The sequence below is a fragment of the Tachysurus vachellii genome, chromosome 13 (genome assembly GCF_030014155.1).
Source record: "Tachysurus vachellii isolate PV-2020 chromosome 13, HZAU_Pvac_v1, whole genome shotgun sequence".
Classification (NCBI taxonomy): Eukaryota; Metazoa; Chordata; class Actinopteri; order Siluriformes; family Bagridae; genus Tachysurus; species Tachysurus vachellii.
In genome coordinates, this window is record NC_083472.1 from 12,166,774 (window position 1) to 12,187,301 (window position 20,528).

Sequence of the window (20,528 nt, forward strand, 5' to 3'; positions counted from 1 at the left end):
ACACTTGTGCAATTATGATGTGAGAACATGGGGAAGAATGACCAGATTTGAGCTGACAGGAAGTTTAAGATAAGACTAAGATACGACTAAGATAAAACAAGACTAAGATAGAACTTTATTAATCCCAAAGAAACCTCTGTTTCCAGAGACTCCTTCAAATTACAAGAGAAATAAATTTAATGAAATATTCAATATACAGAAAATGTATACATAAGTACATGACTCTATATGATGATCTGCTCATGATGCAGACGAGCTGCAGCATCAGAAAACCACAGGAGATTCCACAACTATCAGTACAGGATTCTGGGTTAGCTTTGGGTACAGTCTCAGCTGATAGTTGTGGAATCTCCTGTGGTTTTCTGATGCTGCAGCTCATCTGCATCATGAGCAGATCATCCTCTAGAGTCATATAAAAACTGTTGTAGTAGATTCACCTTCATGTACTCTGAAATGCTTTTGGCATCAATTTGCATAAACTATACAGACAAACTGTGTATTTGCATGACTATGGATTGTGTTTGCACAGGATTAGATGTGTAAATCTTCCCTTTAAAGAGACCATTGAGTGGAACCTTATAGATTTATAGATAGGTTTGTTATTTTAAACAGAAAAAATATCTTACAGAAAGTCGGCAATTTATTTAGGAAAAAAAGGTCGATCTGAGGTGAAATCCACTTTGTTATACAAAGGATACTGGCAGTCAGAATCGCTCATTCTTGATTAAGGTGATGCCATAAGACCAATTAATTGGTCAGGAGTCTAAAGATACAGGACATTAGTAATTATTAGACCTGTGTGCAATTAAGAAAGTTGAAGTAACATCCACAGAAGATTACTGTTACGGAAGGACCTGTGATGCCTCAGTATCCTCCAGTCTAATTAACTTCTAATTATTCATGGTCTGTTTCCTTTTCTGGAAAGCAAGAATAAAAGATCTGGCACTAGATGGCACAATTGTGTCAGTAGTGCAAGGAATAAGCAACCTGTTTTGCTGTGTACATGTTCAGCATTGAATTCCGTTGTCATCTTACACTACACATGGGTGGCTCAAAGCTTAAATGAAACTATACACGCAAGCTTTTAAGCCTTTGTTGTTTTACTTAGCCTACTAAAGGCAATAAATTCATAGAAAAGTTAATTTTTTTTTCTATCCATACAAATGTAAATGATCTCAAATACAGTTCTTCTCTGAGATTCCCCAAGTGCCTGTTTATAAGCATCTAAAATTCAAAGGTGTCATCTACGTAATGCCAGTGTACTGGTAAAAAGGCTTAAACTACCTCAGGCCACAAGAATCCAGGTGAAATATGTGCATTAGGAAATTAGGAAATATGTACATGTAGAAATTAGGAAAGAGACAAAAAACCACAACAACTCAGACACAAGTGGAATAGCATATCTTTATAGAAAAAATAAGTTCTTATTTCAGGGGAAAAAAGTTTGTTTTTTTGCTTAATTTTCCTTGTTTTGACATTTTTTTTGTGTTCTTTTTTTAAACATCTCTACATTTACGTGGTAAATATTAAACAACTTGTGTTTCAGTCTCCACCAGGGGATCAGAAGGAAAGCCGAATGGGAGAAAAATTCACTGCTGCGATTTGATGTCACACAGAATGCGGCAGTAAGGGAGAAACCGATCCGGACATGCTGGTAGCAGGCAAATGACAGCACGTTAAGCTCCATAAAAAATGTGGAACTCCTTGTGAGTGCTGAGGACTGCGCAGTATTGAGAAGTAAACTACTGTCCCTGTTCTGTTTGACTGCTTGAGAAGGAGCAGGAAGAAGCAGTGTGAAGACACCAGCTTGGCTCGTGCAACCAAAACGAGGCTGAATCCACAAGCTTCAATTGTCCTCCAGCGTCGCAGCAACTCCACGTCCGCCTTACTGATTTAAAGCTAAAGGCACTGCGCTTGATAATCTCCATCGCTTTGCTGAACAATCAATAAATGGAGACTCTCTACTGTACGAAGTTTTTAAATCTGACTCGTCAGTCTAGAAGTTCAGCATTAGAAATAAATCCTTTGTGTTTACTTTCTCCGATATGTGACTAGGCATTTCCCAAAAGTCCCACAGTGCTGTATTGATAAAAGGCTGATGAGATTCAGCACTGACGTGGACCAACGTGTCCCACCTTCTCTTCCCTTCCAAACTATCAACAATCATCATCATCATCATCATCATCATCACTGGCTATGTTTAAACAGGTGCTTATGTTTAGTTATTTCTCTTTACATGAGGATGTAATGCAGGAACAAGGTAGTTCCAATTAATATCCTGTCAGAATGTAAAAGACCAAACAGAAATGGAGAGCGGGAAGAAAAAAAAAAAAAAAAAAAGACTCCACCCTGTCTGAACATAGCCGTAGTGACACAGTAATGCAACATGTTTAAAAATAAATAAATAAAAAAAAAAACAACCCATTGGTACCCATGTTTCTTTGCCACCTGTACCCTACATGAGCAACACTTCTGCACCAATTCAATACTATCATGGCTTTATCTAAATAACGCTTGGCCTTTTCCACAACCAAAACATTTGCAGTAAGTATGGCATCAACGTGGTACCAGTGAACGGAGGCCTCACCGGGTATTTTTGTTCCAATAACTGTTACTGCTGCTCAGAGGCAATGCAGGTCACTTATGCAGTTCTGTGCAAAATAGTCCAGTGCAAGGAAATGAGTTGTGCAGGTCAGTTACAGGAAGCATCACAGCAGGCCTGACCTCTGACCTTCTTCGTATTATATAAAGTATCACAGATGGCAAATTATCACTGAAATGTTTTGCAGAATAAATCAGGGGGAAAAAAAGTCCTTCATTTGACTAGAACAAACCGACATTAAAACCATGAATTTAACATAAGCTTTTTTCCCTAAATGTTGCCGTTTCTTTTGTGGGGTGTAGGCTACATCATAAGCTAACTAATGCGGTAAAATTCCTAAAAAAAAAAAAAAAAAGAAACATTTGGTTGAAAGTGCTGCCAGATTCAGAAATTCACTAATGTGTGTGTTCTCTGGATCCTTCACATTGACACAGAGTCAACCGAAGCACAACCTGTATTTTTATAAACCAGTCAAAATTTTGTACCCTAAATGTTTTTTTTTTTTAAATCTAAACCTTAAAAAGTGCCATTAAAACAAAGTTATAGCAATGTAACAATTTTTTTTCCTAAGCTGGCTGCTGTCTTGTTGTTCTGAGCTTAAATTTAGATGAAAGATTCAGAAAACATGCTGAGCTTCGTCAACATTCGTCTGTTCGTCTCAGCTTCAGTAAACACTGCCTTCCCTCGATTACGGAGAGGTCGAGTCCTCTGCTTTCGTCTTTTTTTTTTTTTGCACCCTTCAATACTCTAGGACTGAAAGTGACACGCTCTTCACCTTTTATAACCTGTCAGTCAACAAAGGAGCAACAGGCAAAACAACAAATCCTCAACAATACAAAGAAGAGAATAAAGATAATTGCACATGAAAAATCTAGTGGAAAAATATATTCAAACTGAGAGTAGAAAACACACACACACACACACAAACACACACGCGCACGCACACAGAGAAAGTAATGAAGGGAACAACATGCAAAAAAAAGGTTGAGACAGAGAGAAAGAAAGATTGTTATTGCCTTCAAGTGTCACCTTGAAAACGCTTCACAGCAGTACCTTAAGTCACACTTAAGCAACTTTAGAACAAAACAACAACAACATCAACAACAAAAACCCCACAAGAGATGGAGAAGAGGAAATATTGCTCTTCACAAGTCCTCTCCGTCTTTTGTTTTAAATCACAGATTTCCTTTCCCCATTGCCCCGAGTAGAGTCTTATTTTTTGTACCATAAGTGACTGTGCAACTCTTTCTCCTTCTCTCTCTCTCTCTCTCTCTCTGTATGTGCCTTGCTGTCCTAGGCGATCATGTACTGAGTGATTGCTCGGAGTGCGTAGAGCAGCTCAGCCTGCAGCCGTGCCTCCATCACCAGCAGGTTGATGTGTACCTGAGTGAAACAGATCCACGACATTAACAATGATCAACTTTTCATTTGATACCAACTTATGATACATTTCATAGATAGATCAAGACTAACAGTGTTTTCACGCATTGTTCTATAACATGGGCCTTAAAGAATAGTTACAATGCTGAATTTTCAAAGTGTATCAGTATGTTTTCATGCAAGTAAATTGTTCTGTCATTGGTCAGAATGCTCCTGTTTATGTTCTGGGGTCCTGCTCATAGCGTTCATCCATCAAAAGCTTCTTTTCAGCTTTAGTAATTCAAATTTCTGAATCACAGTTTCATCAGTATAAGATCCACGACACGGTGTTTAAATAATGTGTTATATCGAGCATGTTAATAAGTGCTGACAAAAAGTCTGATTCTCTCAGTTACCTTTTCTGAGGCTTTGAGAGAAACTAAAGGCAAAGGGCACAGAAGGTTTTTAGTGGAGTCAGGATAGCAGGCCACAGCCTTAATATAAAGCTTCAGTCCACGTTCCAGCAGCTGGTTCACTTCTCCGTAATCATAATCGTCATACCTGTTAAAACACACAAGACCCACGTTATGATTCCAGACTACAGTGAGATCAGGGTGAAAGATCAGCATGAACACAAACCTCCACCTTTTCCTGCTGGATGTGATCCTAGTTAATACAAAATTATTTTGCTTGTTCTTCTTTTAAATGGCTATTTGACAGAGAACAGTATTTATATCACGGCAGTGGTGAGGTTTGGAAGGTTTGGAAATGCTGAGCTGTTTCTCTGCTGTGAGAAAGTGTACTTGCAGCATGTTGTCTTTTTTGTGTGAAGGATTGTGAACTTGGGATAGAGCGTAAAAAAAAAAAAAAAAAAAAAAAAAAAAGAAAAAGAAAAGAAAATCGTGTGATTTTAGTTTTTTTTTTTAAGCCCGGACACAGAGGTTGTGTGCATCATGTAGTGATGATAAACAAAGACACATTCACTGTACCTAATTCCGTAGCTGCAATGGATATAGTTCCAGATGGCTCTCTTGAGGTCCGGATTGCGAGGGGACGGTAATGAGGCCACGCTGCGGAACCGCTCGTCTAACAAATGCCCGATGTCTGAGTAGAGGCGGTTTACTAACGAGAAACCGTGATCCTCCCACGAGTAGTCCTACACACACAAACATCAGTATTCACAAATAGAACAAACTGTTTAAGGCTGAATTCTGTGAACACCAAAGGCGTCTCGTTCCTCTAAGTGAAACCACACTGGAACATCTGAGCTGTATTTTGGATCAAATCCAAATTGACAAACAATCGAGTTGACCTTTGAGAAGAAAGTCTCTGTTTCTCCAATTCCAGGGAAGATGAAGTATAGGACTGTCACCATGGGCAGTGTGTGACTAAGCAGCTACATGTTATAATCTAATACGCTGGCACGCTCCTCACCTGCACCCGCAATACTTGGAAATGGTCTTCCTTCTGCTGGGCGAATTCCTGGTAGCCGAAATCAGGGTCTTTAACGAAGCGGGAGGGGTCTGTCGAACACATCATCTCTTCTTCTTCCTCCTCGTCCATGTCTGAAGCAGAAGAGTGGAAAGGGACAAGTGTGAGTCAGAGTGGGACTGGAGTGCGAGAGCGTCTCTTTAGCATGTTTGATGGTGAACACACAGCTTACCTATATGCAGGAGGGTGTACGAGTGTAGGCCTGCTTGTCCTTTTCTTTCTTTCTCCTCCTGTGACTTATGGATTCCTTCTCGTAGGCACGCCAGGTCACAGCTCGAGTCTAGAGACTGTGCAAGAGAGAAAAGCCACCATTACACACATTAACCTTCCTCATCTACCATAAAACCATAGACACATAATGACAAGTCTTTTAGGGATATTGATAATCTTCTGCTCACTACTTATAAATATCCAGTGCTTGGTTTGGGTTCGCATTGGACTAATCACAAGATATTTGCGCTATTAAAACATGTACCTTATCTTAAAAAGTTAAAAGCCAATACAATATGCTGAAAGCACAACCAAGCAAAGGCTGTTCTTCATTTTTTTGTTTGTTTGTTGGTACATTTTCAGCATTTCTGCTTTCCATCGATTCTGGAAATGAGTCACATTTCATAGAGACTTTCCAGTCCTGCTCAAGAACCATGCGTTTTCACAATTATATTTAGCCAATTTGGATTAGATTCTGCAAAATATACAAATATTTACTGAAATACACACACAAAACTTTCGCATGTCTTTGGATTCTCCTAATAGCTGATGGGTTTGTGATCTGGTGTTGGAGCAAATAAGCTACAGCACAGGTGGCTTCACTGCCAACAGCAACAACAAAAATCCTAGCAGAGAGGAAAACAGAATTTTACCACAAAACCCCTCGCGCACGTAAATACCCAAAGCATCCGAAACGCCTCTAGATTTTACTGAGAAAAGTTCTGCTTTTTTTTTCTTCTTTTTTATCAGCTAACAATGCTCAAGAAATCATAGGTCAAAGTAAGCTAGATAAAGTCAGTGCCAACTGAAAGTACGTGGTATCAGAAGGAAATGCGTCTTTCACATCCTGCTTCGTTTCCCCTTCAGTGAACTGGCTTTTCTGACTTCTCAAAGATCTTTGTGTTCGGTCGGACTGCTGCTTTATCTCAAAAAGCAATAGAGCCAAAAACCACAAGGTATATAAATATTTGCAGAAATACACACAAAGGTTCACAAACCACATACATGTCGACACCTGTGCCATCGTACACTAAAAATGACAAAGGTGAATATTTTTGAACACATCACCCTGTCCTAAAAACTCTCTAATAGTAAAATGTTTAAACTAGATGTTTTCACTAAGCATGATACAACAGAGCTACGTGTTAACGACAGAAACCTGTGTGTGGGTGAGACGAGCGCTTTAAGCACTTACCCTCCTGCGAGGTGGGAAGGTGGCGTTGCCATTGGCAGCATCACAGAGGCAGTAGCCTGGGGGCGTTCCATGTGGCGCTCTCGGGCCGGGTTGTGTGTCCTGTTCAGAGCCAAACACGAAGCTGCAGAGTGCATGGCAGTGAGCCAGCAGAACTACAGCCTGGACCAGCTCAGCCAGAGACCAGCACTGCTCACCTGACTTCAGCAAAGCCTGCAGAGACAATGACGAGTCCCTGATCAGCACAACCGCAAAATGACTGAGCTGTAGGGACGAGAGCTCGGATTTCTTTGTGCACAACAGAATGCTAATTATGAGCCTACAGCACTAATGTACTGAAATTTACCTTTAATACACACACGCACATGCACGCGCACGCACACGCACACACACACAGCCCTTTTAGTACACAGCTTCTTTCCACTTTACCTCAATGTGGGAGCGAGCAGTGAGCCAGGGCTGGTGAGCGAGCACTTTGTTTATGTGGTCGAGCTGCTGGAGGCGAGGTGGTGCAAACTCCAGCCCTTGTAGCCACACCGGGTCTCCCCGCACCCTCAGGAACACAGCCGAGTGAAGAGACACAAGGTAGCTGCAGTGATGTCGTGCCGCAGCCTATCACACACAGACACACACAGGTTCACCATATGTACAGGTCATTTTCATTGGTTAAGATCAATCAAAGTGACTTGGCCTGGTCTTGACTTTTGAGTTTAATGGAAGAGAACAGTCACCTTGTTCTTACTACCACAAATTCTGCACATTACAAGTGGTTTTGTCTACATTTATCCAGCTCATACACTAGCTCCATTTTCTAGCGTTTCATCTCCGAATCTCCTCTCATCGCACGCAAATCATTTTTACCAGCCCTGTCATATAAAGCAAAAAGTTCGGCACTCTTACCATGACTGCTATGTAGTGGCGGTAGTGAAGGGGCAGAGGGCCGTCCATGTTAAGGATGTAATGCTGTGTGCGCAAGAAGCTCTCTAAATACTGTGGATGGGAGGCCATTTGCTGTGATACTGTGTCCAGGCGCCCCCTGCTGGCCAGAGCCTTCATGCACAACGGAGAGGAACTGTCCTTCTCAGAGCTCACCTTCATTACCTACATATAGGAGAGCACAATACACACACACACACACACACACACACACACACACACACACACACACACACACACACACGTATATTACACACACACACATATATATATATATATATATATATATTACACACACACACATACACACACACACACACACAATAAAAACACATCTGACATTGATTTAAAAGTATTGGAACCAGAGCAAATAAATCTTGTTTTGGATGTGATTAATTCATGTCCTGTATTAGCATTGTGCTACACAATTACAGGAAAAAAGCTAACACAACCCCAAACTGGCGATCAATCAGTTCATATTCACTACAGTGTCAGTTCGCTGAAGTGAGGCTGCACTGCAGAACTTTAAATATAACACTGCAAAATAACAAATCACTCCACATCTACAACTCTACCATGGCTGAAAAGGTTGAATCAGCTAAACTCCTTAGACTCCTGAAAAAATGATGAAAGAAAATAGCAATCAACTCTACCAGCAAACAATTCCTCAGCCAAAAAAAAAAAAAAAGAGGAAAGGGAGGAAAAAAGAACAAAGAAGGACTCTGCAGCGCGTCCTGGAGGCATGCAGGCAGACAGAGAAAAATATTCCGCAGTGAGAGAGAGAGAGAGAGGTAGAGCGAGAGCCCTGCTAGTCTGGAGTTTTTAATCGTTGAGAGGTTAGTCAAACGTGTCCAGCTGAAAACATTACCAGGCAGAAAATCCTAGTTAAAATCATTAGATCTTTAAACTTTAAGTCAAAACATGTAAACATGAGAGTGTTCAGCAAAGTCATTGTTTGACAAACATTCTGGTTATATGAGTGTTGAAGAAAGGGCTTGACTCTTGGATGGTCCTAAAAGAGAGCGTAAAAGGGATGAGAGAAATTTGCCCTAAAACCTTCTTTCAGTCTCTTATCTGTGTATCCATTAACACACAAACAGATGACTACACACACGAAAAGCAGTAAATAGATAGTACCAAAGCCAAGGACAGATTCATATCACAGGAGGAACATGACTGTAAGGAAAATAATTCAGACTTAAATTCTGACAGAAACTTCCACAATAAAATTTCCAAGACAAACCAGTTTCATCTCTGGAAACTACGCCAACTGTCGTTCTACAAGTTATTATTATTGAAACTAAAATGGGTCGTGTCTCTCTTTCCTGGTATAGGAAACAGGAGAGCAAGGCCTCCCACGGCCAAACGTCTCGGTGCCAAAAGCACAGCAGTGCTGGCAGCAGTTATTCCTTCGAGTAAACCGCTGCTCAGCAGGCCAGGCTGACAGGCAGTCATGGAAGGAAGGAGGTCAGTTACACACAGGGAGGGGGGAAGAAGCAGCACAGCTTCGGACTAAACTCACATGTTCACCATCACGTATTTTCTCCTGTATGCTCTTGCACCATGGCTTACGGAGAACCGAGTCATAGCTGATAGTTAACAAAGCTGTACGCTAATGCACGTATTCACTGCTTAACCACACGTCTGAGTCAACTATTAGCTAAAACACTGTTCCGAACGTGACTTAGGAAATTTCAACAACTTTAATACACTATTACTGTTACTATCTATCCATCTATCTAGATAATGTACTGTAATAAAAGCACTGAGATATGTGTTGTGTGTTAATACAACTTGTTCTCTCTTGTATGTAAAACAGCTGTGCTATCAATCAAAACCACCACATTTTGGGTTTCAAAACTGGTGGTTGCGCTTGTTATAGGATGGTCTGTATGGATCAGTGACAACACGTGCAGTGTGAGAAATTCAGAACTGACTACCCTAAATATGCAGATAATCACCACACAGCAAAGACACTGATATGATAGTTTATAAATTATTTGTGCAAAAAATATCATCCAAACCTTAATCGGTGCTCATAAAGAACAAAAATATAAGACTTATAGCTAATGTAACCTCGAAGCCCTGACGCAAAGGGGCAAATCATCAAAAGGCAGAACTGCTTCATCTAATATAAAACATTATTAATTCGCATGAATTAATTCGAGGCCACAGACTGTCCTGTATTACAGTTTCAACTTAAACAGATCATCTAATTTTAAACTCGATTTCTACCTTTATCAGTTCAAAACACACAGAACACAAAGCGCTTCAAGACTGAGCCCATTTTTCTCGTTCTCGGGTGCCATGCTAGATGACTTGATAATAGGAAAAATAACACCGACAACCTACTACTTGCTTGGCAGCGGAGTGACTTTCATGTCAGACTTGTTTGTGTAGAAAAAGTCATTGAGTACGTGTGCATGTGAACGCGTGGTCGAAAGTATTACATTATAAGCTATTAGCTCGAGGAAACTTGAGTGCCGTGGAGTCAAATATCAAATAAACAACAAGCAGCAAGAATATATGCGAGAAGGAATTTGTGAGATGACCAGTACAATTATGTGTAAAGTATGTCAGACCATCACACCAGTGAAATAACATGAACTGCAATAAATAAATTAGTAAAAGTTATAGTCAGCAATAGTTCTTCTGACATGTGGAAACCTTCCACGCTGACCAGTCACTGAAGACGATAGTCTGCTATGACAAAACAAACAAACAAACAAAAACAAACCTCATCCAAACAACAACCCCTCACTCAAGGGGACATTTAACCGACTGTGCTCTATTTTCTAACAGCAATTCTTAATACTCATGCAGGATTTATGGAGTCTTAAGCCAGGTGTAAATCTCATTAAGCAGTACAAATTTCAACTCCAGAGCACTAAGCCGCACCAGCACGCAGACTAGCGTAGGGATGATGTTTCCCCTCTCTATACAGTGGAGCCTCCAGAATTGGGCAGTTATAAATATCTGAGTGAGACAGCTGGGATAGCAGTTGGACAGATAAGAGCAAAATGGCATCCCAACACAAGAGACAACAAGCAACCAAACAGTGGAGGTCTCACACTCGCTCAGGCTTCAGCTGCAGTCTTCATGTATAGAGGAGCAAGAACCCAACACTGCTCAGGACAGGACCAGGATTTTACTCTACATGTGCAGGGTTACCGTTAATACCACCTCTGTACCCTAAACAAACTATGTGCTAATCAACCAGTGTGGGTCATGGCAGTGTGTGTGTGTGTGTGTGTGTGTGTGTGTGTGTGTGTGTGTGTGTGTGTGTGTGAACACACTGAAGTGCAGGTGTCCAGCTACAGAGTCACTCTGCACGTAAATCTATTCCACCAGATGTCTGAATGGAAAGGAAAAATGTCTGGATAATTTAAATATTTAACCAGCTAATTGCATCCAGGTTTGTTAACCATCAAACAATTGGTTGCTAAAAATATCTGGTTGACGTTCAGCTTTTTTGGAAATCGGCATCGACCAATAAAAGCAGACGTTACAGGTTACGAAAGCATCCATACAGAATGGACTCGGAAAATCCAGAGATAAACCTGCTGAGTGTGGCGTGTGTGTGAACGTGTTATCTAGTCAGTCACTACAGCTGAATACATGTCAGGTTCAAATATAAATAATGGGACAAAAAAATAGAAATGAATGAACTTTGTTTTGTCTGTGCAAGATCGCGTGTTCTGAAAGCCGGCTTGATTTTACATGCACTTAATAAAGGCTTTCTGACCAAGGAAAGGTGTTTATTAGGGTTTAATCTCTCAAACCAGGCTTTCCCTAGAGATGTTACAGAGAACTGCTGATGTTCATAGAAATGTTGCTAAGCACATGAAGGAACCTTGTAGGCTGAGAATCTGAATTTAAATTCTCTACTAATCCCTGAACGATTTAATAGCATGGAAGCGATATGTAGTTACTGGATTGAAAAAAGTGCCACAGTGTTCAGTTTGTTGTCCTGTCAGATGCAACTTCAAGCTTATGTTGCAGAAAAGATGTGTGATGTCAGCATGATGGAATCTGTTTCTCATCATATTGATTAATCATGACTGTAGAAGTTCAACTTTCAGTCAGTCTTTTCAGAAATGATGCAGCAACCAACTGCAAAGACACACAAGCCCAATGCCTTACAAGTTAATTCAATGTTAATTCGACGGTCTATGTTAGGTGTTTTCATGCTCAACACAAATGAAATGTACATGCTTTGACTGTAGGAGTGCTGTGATGAGGTCACATGCTGCTTTTTGGGCCTTGAATTTCGCATTAAATCACAATACTGCACCATCCTGGAGGGACTGGTTTATTACCTGGAGGCCAGCACATGCACCATAATGCGTCATTTTGTGTTATTCAAAAAAATTTTTTTTTTGAAATCCCACTTAAATTCAAACAGCGTTTTGCTTTTATAAGCTTGTCGGAGACGAGATCCTAGCTGATGACTCCCATAGTCCTGCATAATTTCCTGTATAATAGGTCATTTCCTCAACAAAATAAATAGGGTTAGGCTTGTGAGGGCTGTGTGTGTCCCCAATATATGGTCTTCGTGTCATGTATAAATTGTGATTAGACAGACAGACAGACAGACAGAGAAGCCTAATGCATATGGATGAGAAGGTGATATTCTCCATTAACAAAGTCCTTCAACTTGCAGCATAATATACTTGTATAATTATTAATATACTTATTAGACAAATATTGATATCTATCTGATACAAATATGTGGCAGTGTGAGAAATTTCCTCTACTCACATATTAAGCATAAGCGAATGCCGCTGGATCAAATCCTGCAACATAATACATGACACTTAATAATGAAGCCACTTGGGAAAAGCCGTTCACAATTGAAATGAAAACATATGGCAGCCCTGAGCGCCCAAAGATTCCTATTAAATGGGAGGCTGAAAACTGGTAACCGAGCTATCCGTTAATGGGGCTGTGATGCAGACTTCGGCCTCCTGTAACAGCTCAAACGCTTCTCTCTCAGCGACTCTCCAGGGGGCACTTTCCTGGGAAAATAGCTCTCCGATCTCAGATCCTAATAGTGAAGGCTACAGATCCACACCGCTATATAAAATACATGGTACATACTACAGACATAAGAGAACAACTAAATCTGAACAACATGATGAGACATAGATCCAGATACAGCATCTTAAAGCATTATGGAGAGCTGCTTAAGGAAACTTAACTGCTTTGTCCTTTACTGGAAGCTCGTTTTAAAGCTTGTGGCCGTTACGTGAAGAAAATGTCGGCTTTACCTGTTCTCTGTAATTACCTAAATTGCCCAGGAGCATTACTTATCTCACCAATACTTCACCAATCATCTATATTTTATTATTCAGTATGCACTTATCATATTATCCACCGCACTACTAACTGAACTGACAGAAATCATCTATCCCTGGAGTAAATGTTATGCAAAAAAAATAATTGTACTGACGATATACTGAAGAAAATGACAACCAACTTGTTTTCAAACACAAGTTATTTCTACAGGTAACAGACACAGTAAGAAAAATGTTACTGATGTGACTTAGATTCACACCTGTAATAACTACATCACCCCAAGCCTCAATGTAAAAGAAACTAGTGCAGTGTGTGACTGCTTGATAATGCGCATAATAATGTAATAATTATTAACCCAAACCCACCTAAAGAAAAATAAAAAGGTAAAAGAGTGTCAAACACTCCTATTATGTCTCGGCAGGTCAATCTGTCTGGTCATCTATAACATGCACAGGCATGCCCTTACAGGCACTTAACATGAAACAGGAAGCCAGTCATACATCCTCCTGGCAAGTCCCTTTAAAGTTCACCCCAGGGTAAAAGTGAAGTAGTACTTTCAGATTTGCATTAAGCAAACCAAAAAAATTCACCGAATAGCAAACTTTTGTTTTCCTTCTCTAATGTCTCACCTCCATCGAATAATGATGTCAATAACGTTTGCTTGTTCCCACAGCAAAGGATTTGGCTTATTCGCATAGACAAAGACTGCCTCAACTTGTACAGCTGGTATCCGAGTCTGTTTACATCAGACTTATCGTAGACAAACCAAACAGTGGGCAGATTTGAATAGGTTTAAATGTATCCAATTTGAATGGTACCTTACAAGGTGACAAAGCTAAAAATGTCCAATGAAAAGAAAAAAAACTAAACAAAAAAAAAACAAGCACCTAACCCTGTACAGGTGGTTTTTAATTCTATAGTTCTCTATAACCAGGTCAAAGATTTCCATGCACTGTGAATGTGAGGGATAAAATGGTGCACAGCATAGCTCTACCATTTCTGACAGACCTAAAACTAAAGCACTGTGAAAAGTCAGGCTATCGAACAAAAGAAGAGAGCAGAGATGTGTACAAACAACAAGACAATAATTAAGCTACAACCCAAATCATCTAAACAAGGTATAAAATGTGTAGGATGCCAGGAGCAGGACAAAATAAGAGCTGGGTGAGATTCAATCTGCCTTCTTAGAGTGCTGGGAGGGGTCTGTCCTTGTCATGCCCAAGTGTCCCCGGTGCTGTTACAAAAACCCTTCTTGCTTCAGTGGAAACACTCTTTTAGTTTGGCAACCTGAAGCCCAGGAGGGGAACAAAACAACCAGCTGCAACGTTCTGGGGGTTAGACGAAACCCAACACACACACGGCTGGGATACTTTCAACATGCAGGAAAACGCTAACATAAAATAGAACATGGCAGCAATTTAAATGAAGTAACGATCGGCACAAAAGTCCCAATAATACAGCGCTGTGGTTTTTTTTTTTCAGAGTATGGATGAGTTTATAATTAATAGATGGTTTCTCGATCATGCCTTCTTATATAACTGTTTGAAACAATAAAAAATTGTAACAGCGCCAAGAATGAAATACATGTTGGGTCACCAACAGGAGCACGTTTTAAAAGAGTATGTGCTGTCTTTTATCTTCTGTGCAGTCTATACTATAATAGAATTTATACAAAGACTTACATGACCTTGTCTCTTATAATAATGCAACCGGATGCTTTTCTATAGTCTGAGTTTTAATGCAACTCCTGTTGCTAAGGTTTATTGTACGGGTAATGAATAACAGGTGTGTATATAGTGCATTATACCTGACAAACCTTCTAAACAGGTTATATAAAGGAAAATGACTGAAGATAGCTGGAAAAAAGCTCAGTACTTCCATTGTTCCTTACAATACTGAAGCGCGACCTCTAATGGCCAGAGACAAAACTGCAGGTAACAGAGGAGAAAAACAACTTTGATTGGCAGTGCATCAGCATCACAGCACACAAATGCTAACAAAAAAATGCTAACAAAACACACCATTACGAAGCTAAACATACGGAATACAGCTCGGAAAAATGCTGTAATAATATTTAGTCCTTTTTTTGTCTGGACAGACAGAGTCCCTTTTTTCAGATGTATCTGAATTGACCAGGAAAAAAGGCTAATTTTCATTCAAACTACCGAAACCACATTTACTCTTCAATCTCTTCATACAAATGCCTTATTATTATTATTATTATTACCTTGCTTACATTTCTATAACAATCTTCATATTTGCACATGAAATGCAATCCAGCTCTGCTATGCATTGCTTTGTGAATATGTGCATGCTACAGCTGGACCGTCGAAATGTTCAAATAAATAAATAAATGGGGAAAAAAAGAGCCACTTCCTATTTTCACATTTGCACATGCAAGGAAAGTGTAAAAGTCTTCGGTGCATTCGAGTTACATGCATGAAGCATTAACAGCATGCAAAGCTCCTTTTTTGTGCACCACAGTGAACAAAAAGATTAGCCATCTTTCAGCCTCTCTGCTGTGTAAGAAAACAGTCCAGACCCAAAGCCTAGTGTTTATGTTAAGATTATTCTGCTTTACAGCTATAATCATGAACAGTCCAATGACACACAAAATAAAAGGCTAATTAAACAATGAGAGTGAAAACGTGATAGTTTGAATTAGTTAGCAAACGTTGTCTTAAAGTTAAAAACAAAACGCCCCCCTCAAGTCTTTATGGTCAAAGAGGGAAGTTTCAGGTTTAACTGCTACAAGCTAACTTAGCTTACATCAGCTAGCTAACATTGCTAGTCATAGCAAAGCTTGATATTAAGCTTTATTTTTAAACCATTCAAACAAAATTCATGTTAAAAAAAAGCGAGTTGAATAAAAAAAAAAGATGTTTTTCACTGTGAGGTGACGTTCTACACCAAGTACCTCAGTTTAACACAGCAGGCTTTTAAAGAAACATACATACAGGTTTAAAAGGTAAACATGATGACAACGAATCGACTCATTGAACCGTGTCATTTTAATTACAACGGTAACTTTCATTCGGGTCTTTAGCTTGATGAGCTGCAGGTCAGAGGAGAAAACAAAAAAAACCCCAACAAACCCAGCTATAAAATGATGCTATTTACTTTATAACACAGCAGATGTACCTGACTCCGGACAAATCCAAAGCGATAATCCATTTTTTGCGCACAGATGATCATTTTCCTCGGTGTAAGTGCATGAATACGGTTCCTTCGTCTTTCCTGGGCTTTAAGTAACTCGTGAACAAAAGCCGAGCTGCTCTGAAATGTAGTTACAAGTCCGGACATCAGCCGCAGTGTTACTGGGTGAAAAGCATAGACTGACACGGACCAGGCAGGAGCAACCAATCAGAGCAGAGAGGAGGCGGGAACAACACGGGGGCGTGTTAAAGACAAACGTCCAATCAGCGCTCAGATGTACGCTTTTGGGTTACAGCTGTAAGCGACCTGAACCAATCATGTGGTGGAAACGTTTCTGCACGTAAATAACGCTTTTCTTTAGCTTCTGATGAAACGAAATTAGACCTTATTCCACACAGAGAGAAACAAAGACGTATAGGATCAACACTACGAAGTATGGCTTTACAAACAGAATAATCTTCAGGATAAATCATAGATTTAATATTTTCTCTGGGAGAGATTCCACAATTCCATAATCAATTTCCTATTTTATTCCCCATGAGTGTAAATTATATTATTTGACTGTCATGAGACAAAATAACTATATGAACACAAGCAGTAAGAGTGTGTAAGAGGCAGTTGAAGACCAAGTACATGACATTTGACAAAAGATCTGTAACACACAACAGCACAAATGGATAACTTTAGTTTGGGGAAATATTTTGTTCAATGTTTATTCTAGCACAATTAAGGGCCCCTCCGTGCCTCTGGGTCTTGACCATAAAGCCTGTGAAGCCCAAGCATTAATGAAGTACTCATGAGGGGTTTGTTTCACAAAGCAGCAACAAACAGAGCAACTTTTTTTTGTTATGTAGCTAATTATGGGTTTGCTTTGGTTTAACTCAGGGCTTCCTGTTTCATGCATTGCTTTGAACAGAGGGGCACTGTCATCTGTCCAGGAAGGGTTCAATTCAGGGCTGCAGACCATAAGCAGTTCATATTAAATCTACGTCTCTCTCTCACTGGGCAGCAGCTCTGTCTGTATCTGGCTAAAGAGAGAGGCAGATACAGACAGAGCTGCTGCCCAGAGAGAGTACTTCATTAATGCATGAAACCCCTCATGAGTACTTCATTAATGCTTGGGCTTCTCAGGCTTTAAGATCAGGACCCTGAGGCGTGGAGGGGCCCTTAATTGTGCTAGAATAAATATTGAACAAAATATTTAATATTTAAGAACTAAAGTTATCCATTTGTGCTGTTGTGTGTTACAGGGCTTTTGTCAAATGTCTCCAGACGTTGAAAACTGTCATGTATTAGGTCTCCTCCTACCAATATAGAAAAACATGCCTACACACTCTTACTGCTTGTGTTCATATAGTTATTTTGTCTCATGACAGAGTCAAATAATATAATTTACACTCATTGGAAATAAAATAGGAAATTTATTATGGAATTGTGGAATCTCTCCCAGAGAAAATACTGTATTAAATCTATGATTTATCCTGAAGATTATTCTGTTTGTAAGGCCATACTTCGTAGTGTTGATCTTATTTATTTCCTGACACAAGAGGTTAGGCTGTCTGTTCTATTTAAATAACATTGCAGGTATGCCTCAATGAATGGAAATTATACAGGAATACAGGAGCATCAAAATTTGCATTAACCTGTTCCTGGGGGCCTCAGCAGCTGACTTTCACTGGTTTTAGATATAAACACACTTGCTTTATTAAATACAGACTTTGTTGTATTTTCCATCAAGGTGCACACAGTAAAGCTAATATCATTAACCAGGGTTGCCAGGGTTTAGCAAAATTTCCAATCCAACCACATCTGAAACTGTACACAAGAGACCTGAAACTGGCCCAAAGAGTTTGAAAACATTTCTTTATTTCCCGTGTGCACATGCATTTGGGATGTACCTTCATTAGCCACTCAAAACCCCCTTCTCCTTTCCCTATCTTCACAATATATTTAAGTAACGTTCTTAATACTGTACCTCATAGAATCTGCCTTTCTTTTCAGAAATGTATTAGCTTTCATTCTGATTCATTTCTGTAAAAAAAAATAAAAAAAAATTGGTGTTGCATTTTTAACCTAGGCCAATTTGGCAGTCTTTTCTGTAACTGCAGTTTCTGAGCATGCGGTATGATCATTGGTTCTATTAGCACTTGTTGGAGTTCCCAATCTTGACCGCTAGATGCAATAAATAACTCTACACAGTTAACTGGGGCTGGTTATTATTACAAAACATCTAAAAAGGCAATCAAGTTAATGGAACATTGGCTTATATCTGAACTTAGGTAATTATTATTATAAAATATAAAGTGAATAGGGTTGTGAATAAGGATTATTTAACAATCTACAGACAATTTAAGAAAATGTTAAAAAAGATTTATGGAGATTTTCTGCCTGTTGTTTGGAAACCTCTCGAAAAGAATACTCCATGATGATGCTAAAACATAAGTTGATGTCCTTTGTAGGTTTACTGTAATCTAGACCAAACCCTGTTTTGTGTGAAGTGATGGACAAAGAAACAAAGAAAATTAAGATTGAAATGAGTTCTTGTAGTGAATATTATTTACAAGTCATAGTGTAGCCACAATGATCAAAACTTTATCTTGTATGTCTCCATGTATTTTCACTTTCAGTATTTTACAAAATGTAACTGAACTGTAACTGTGAATTTCCCATGGGGATGATCGAACTGTCTGTCTGTCTGTCTGTCTGTCTGTCTGTCTGTCTGTCTGTCTGTCTATCTATCTATCTATCTATCTATCTGTCTGTCTGTCTGTCTGTCTGTCTGTCTGTCTATCTATCTATCTATCTATCTATCTATCTATCTATCTATCTATCTATCTATCTATCATCTATCTATCTATTGCTTTCTATGAACCAATTTGCATCAAGCTGACCAAATATTCACAGGCTCCACACAAAAGTGTAAATAATTCTGACAAAGCAAGTCCAGTCACAAATGTCACAAATGTCTTCCATGAGGTAAAGCTTGCACAGCCACACATTTGAAGGCAAGTAGCTGCATATATTTACGTACACTATAGCACTAAAGGGGGTCTACTTGGAAACTTTTCTATAAGTGCTCTGTTATAGGGTTTCAGAGAAAAAGTTTAAAAAAATCTGTTTAAAAACCAGAAAAAAATTAACTGTAAAATACATTAATTATACAGTCTAGATATATTAGCATTATAAATGTCTTATTTTCATTGCTGGTTTTCCATAATAAACAACTTTCACAACTTTTAATCTTGCCAGCATATTTTCTGATGATTGTACAGAGTACAGTAGAGCAGGGAAGTGAATAACCTGCACATTTTTTGTGCTTTATCTGCTATAACAAAAACTGACTTGACTCATAAAGGACTTTCTAACCAGCTATATCAAATTCAAGATAACAAACACAAAGATTCTCGGTACAGGGTAGATGATTTAGTCACACCATGATATGTATAATAATTTATGCCTGAAGGGGTTAAACAAGAGGTTTTACTTCAGATTCCATCAGAGATATGCAACAATATTTATCTGCAATTCAATCTTCCAACTGAGGCTTAAAAAAATACCAGCACTGGGTAATGTACAGTATCTATGGTATACTACTGAATTATCAGTTCAAAGCAGGACCCTGTTAGGAGGCCTGAGGAGCAGAGAAATAACTGATTCCTTTGGATTATTTTTCTGGCACTGGTGCTTAAACAAACAGAATAAACCATATAAAGCAGTGAAGGAACATATACTGAGTCTTCGGAATTTCAGGAGAAAAATCATGATTGTAGAATCGGATAAATTGTCACTTATTTTTGATGTAGCTAAAGAAAATGACATGACTTAATAGGTTAGTTTTCTCGCTCAGAGTTGTAAACCACAGAACTGCATATTAAAAGCACAATATCTGCTTCCCACACTGACAAAACTCTTAACACAGGCCTCTCTGGCTATCATTTTCTGCTTACCCTGGACTAATTCTGTCATTTCACTGACCCCGAATGAATAGTGCCGTTGTTTAGGAAAATAACTTACTAACTGGGCTTCATTCAATTCTGTTATTTAACTGGAGTTGTTTTTGTTTTCTCTAGACCACGATCCTTGTGACATTCACCGTACAATTGCACAGTAACTGTTTATCATACAGGCTCTATCATGCCATGGTTAGTATTTTATGCATGCTATTTTAAAGTGGTCTGCCTTATCAGTAAAGACAGTATTACTGTTTGAGAATGTAGTATAGTGCCAATTACTTATTATCCTCTGAGAGATAATACTGGCTGCATTTCCTCTCAGGCATTATTT

At 39.2% G+C, this 20,528-nt stretch overlaps 1 protein-coding gene across 2 annotated transcripts; it reads right to left on the reverse strand.

Annotated features, from left to right (window-relative positions):
• Positions 1-1,386: 1,386 nt before the first annotated feature.
• Positions 1,387-16,404, reverse strand: sesn4 (sestrin 4). 2 transcript variants are annotated; one of them, XM_060885267.1, is made up of 9 exons: positions 16,230-16,404; positions 7,755-7,955; positions 7,284-7,466; positions 6,858-7,067; positions 5,625-5,739; positions 5,396-5,526; positions 4,951-5,117; positions 4,378-4,522; positions 1,387-3,985 (listed from the first exon to the last, which is right to left on the reverse strand). In XM_060885267.1, exons 1-9 carry the CDS (start codon positions 16,389-16,391, stop codon positions 3,896-3,898), a joined length of 1,404 nt encoding a protein of 467 aa, XP_060741250.1. In that variant the 5' UTR covers positions 16,392-16,404; the 3' UTR covers positions 1,387-3,895. The 2 variants fall into 2 exon arrangements, with proteins under 2 accessions (XP_060741250.1, XP_060741249.1); XM_060885266.1 differs by having other exon boundaries at positions 16,209-16,404.
• Positions 16,405-20,528: the final 4,124 nt, after the last annotated feature.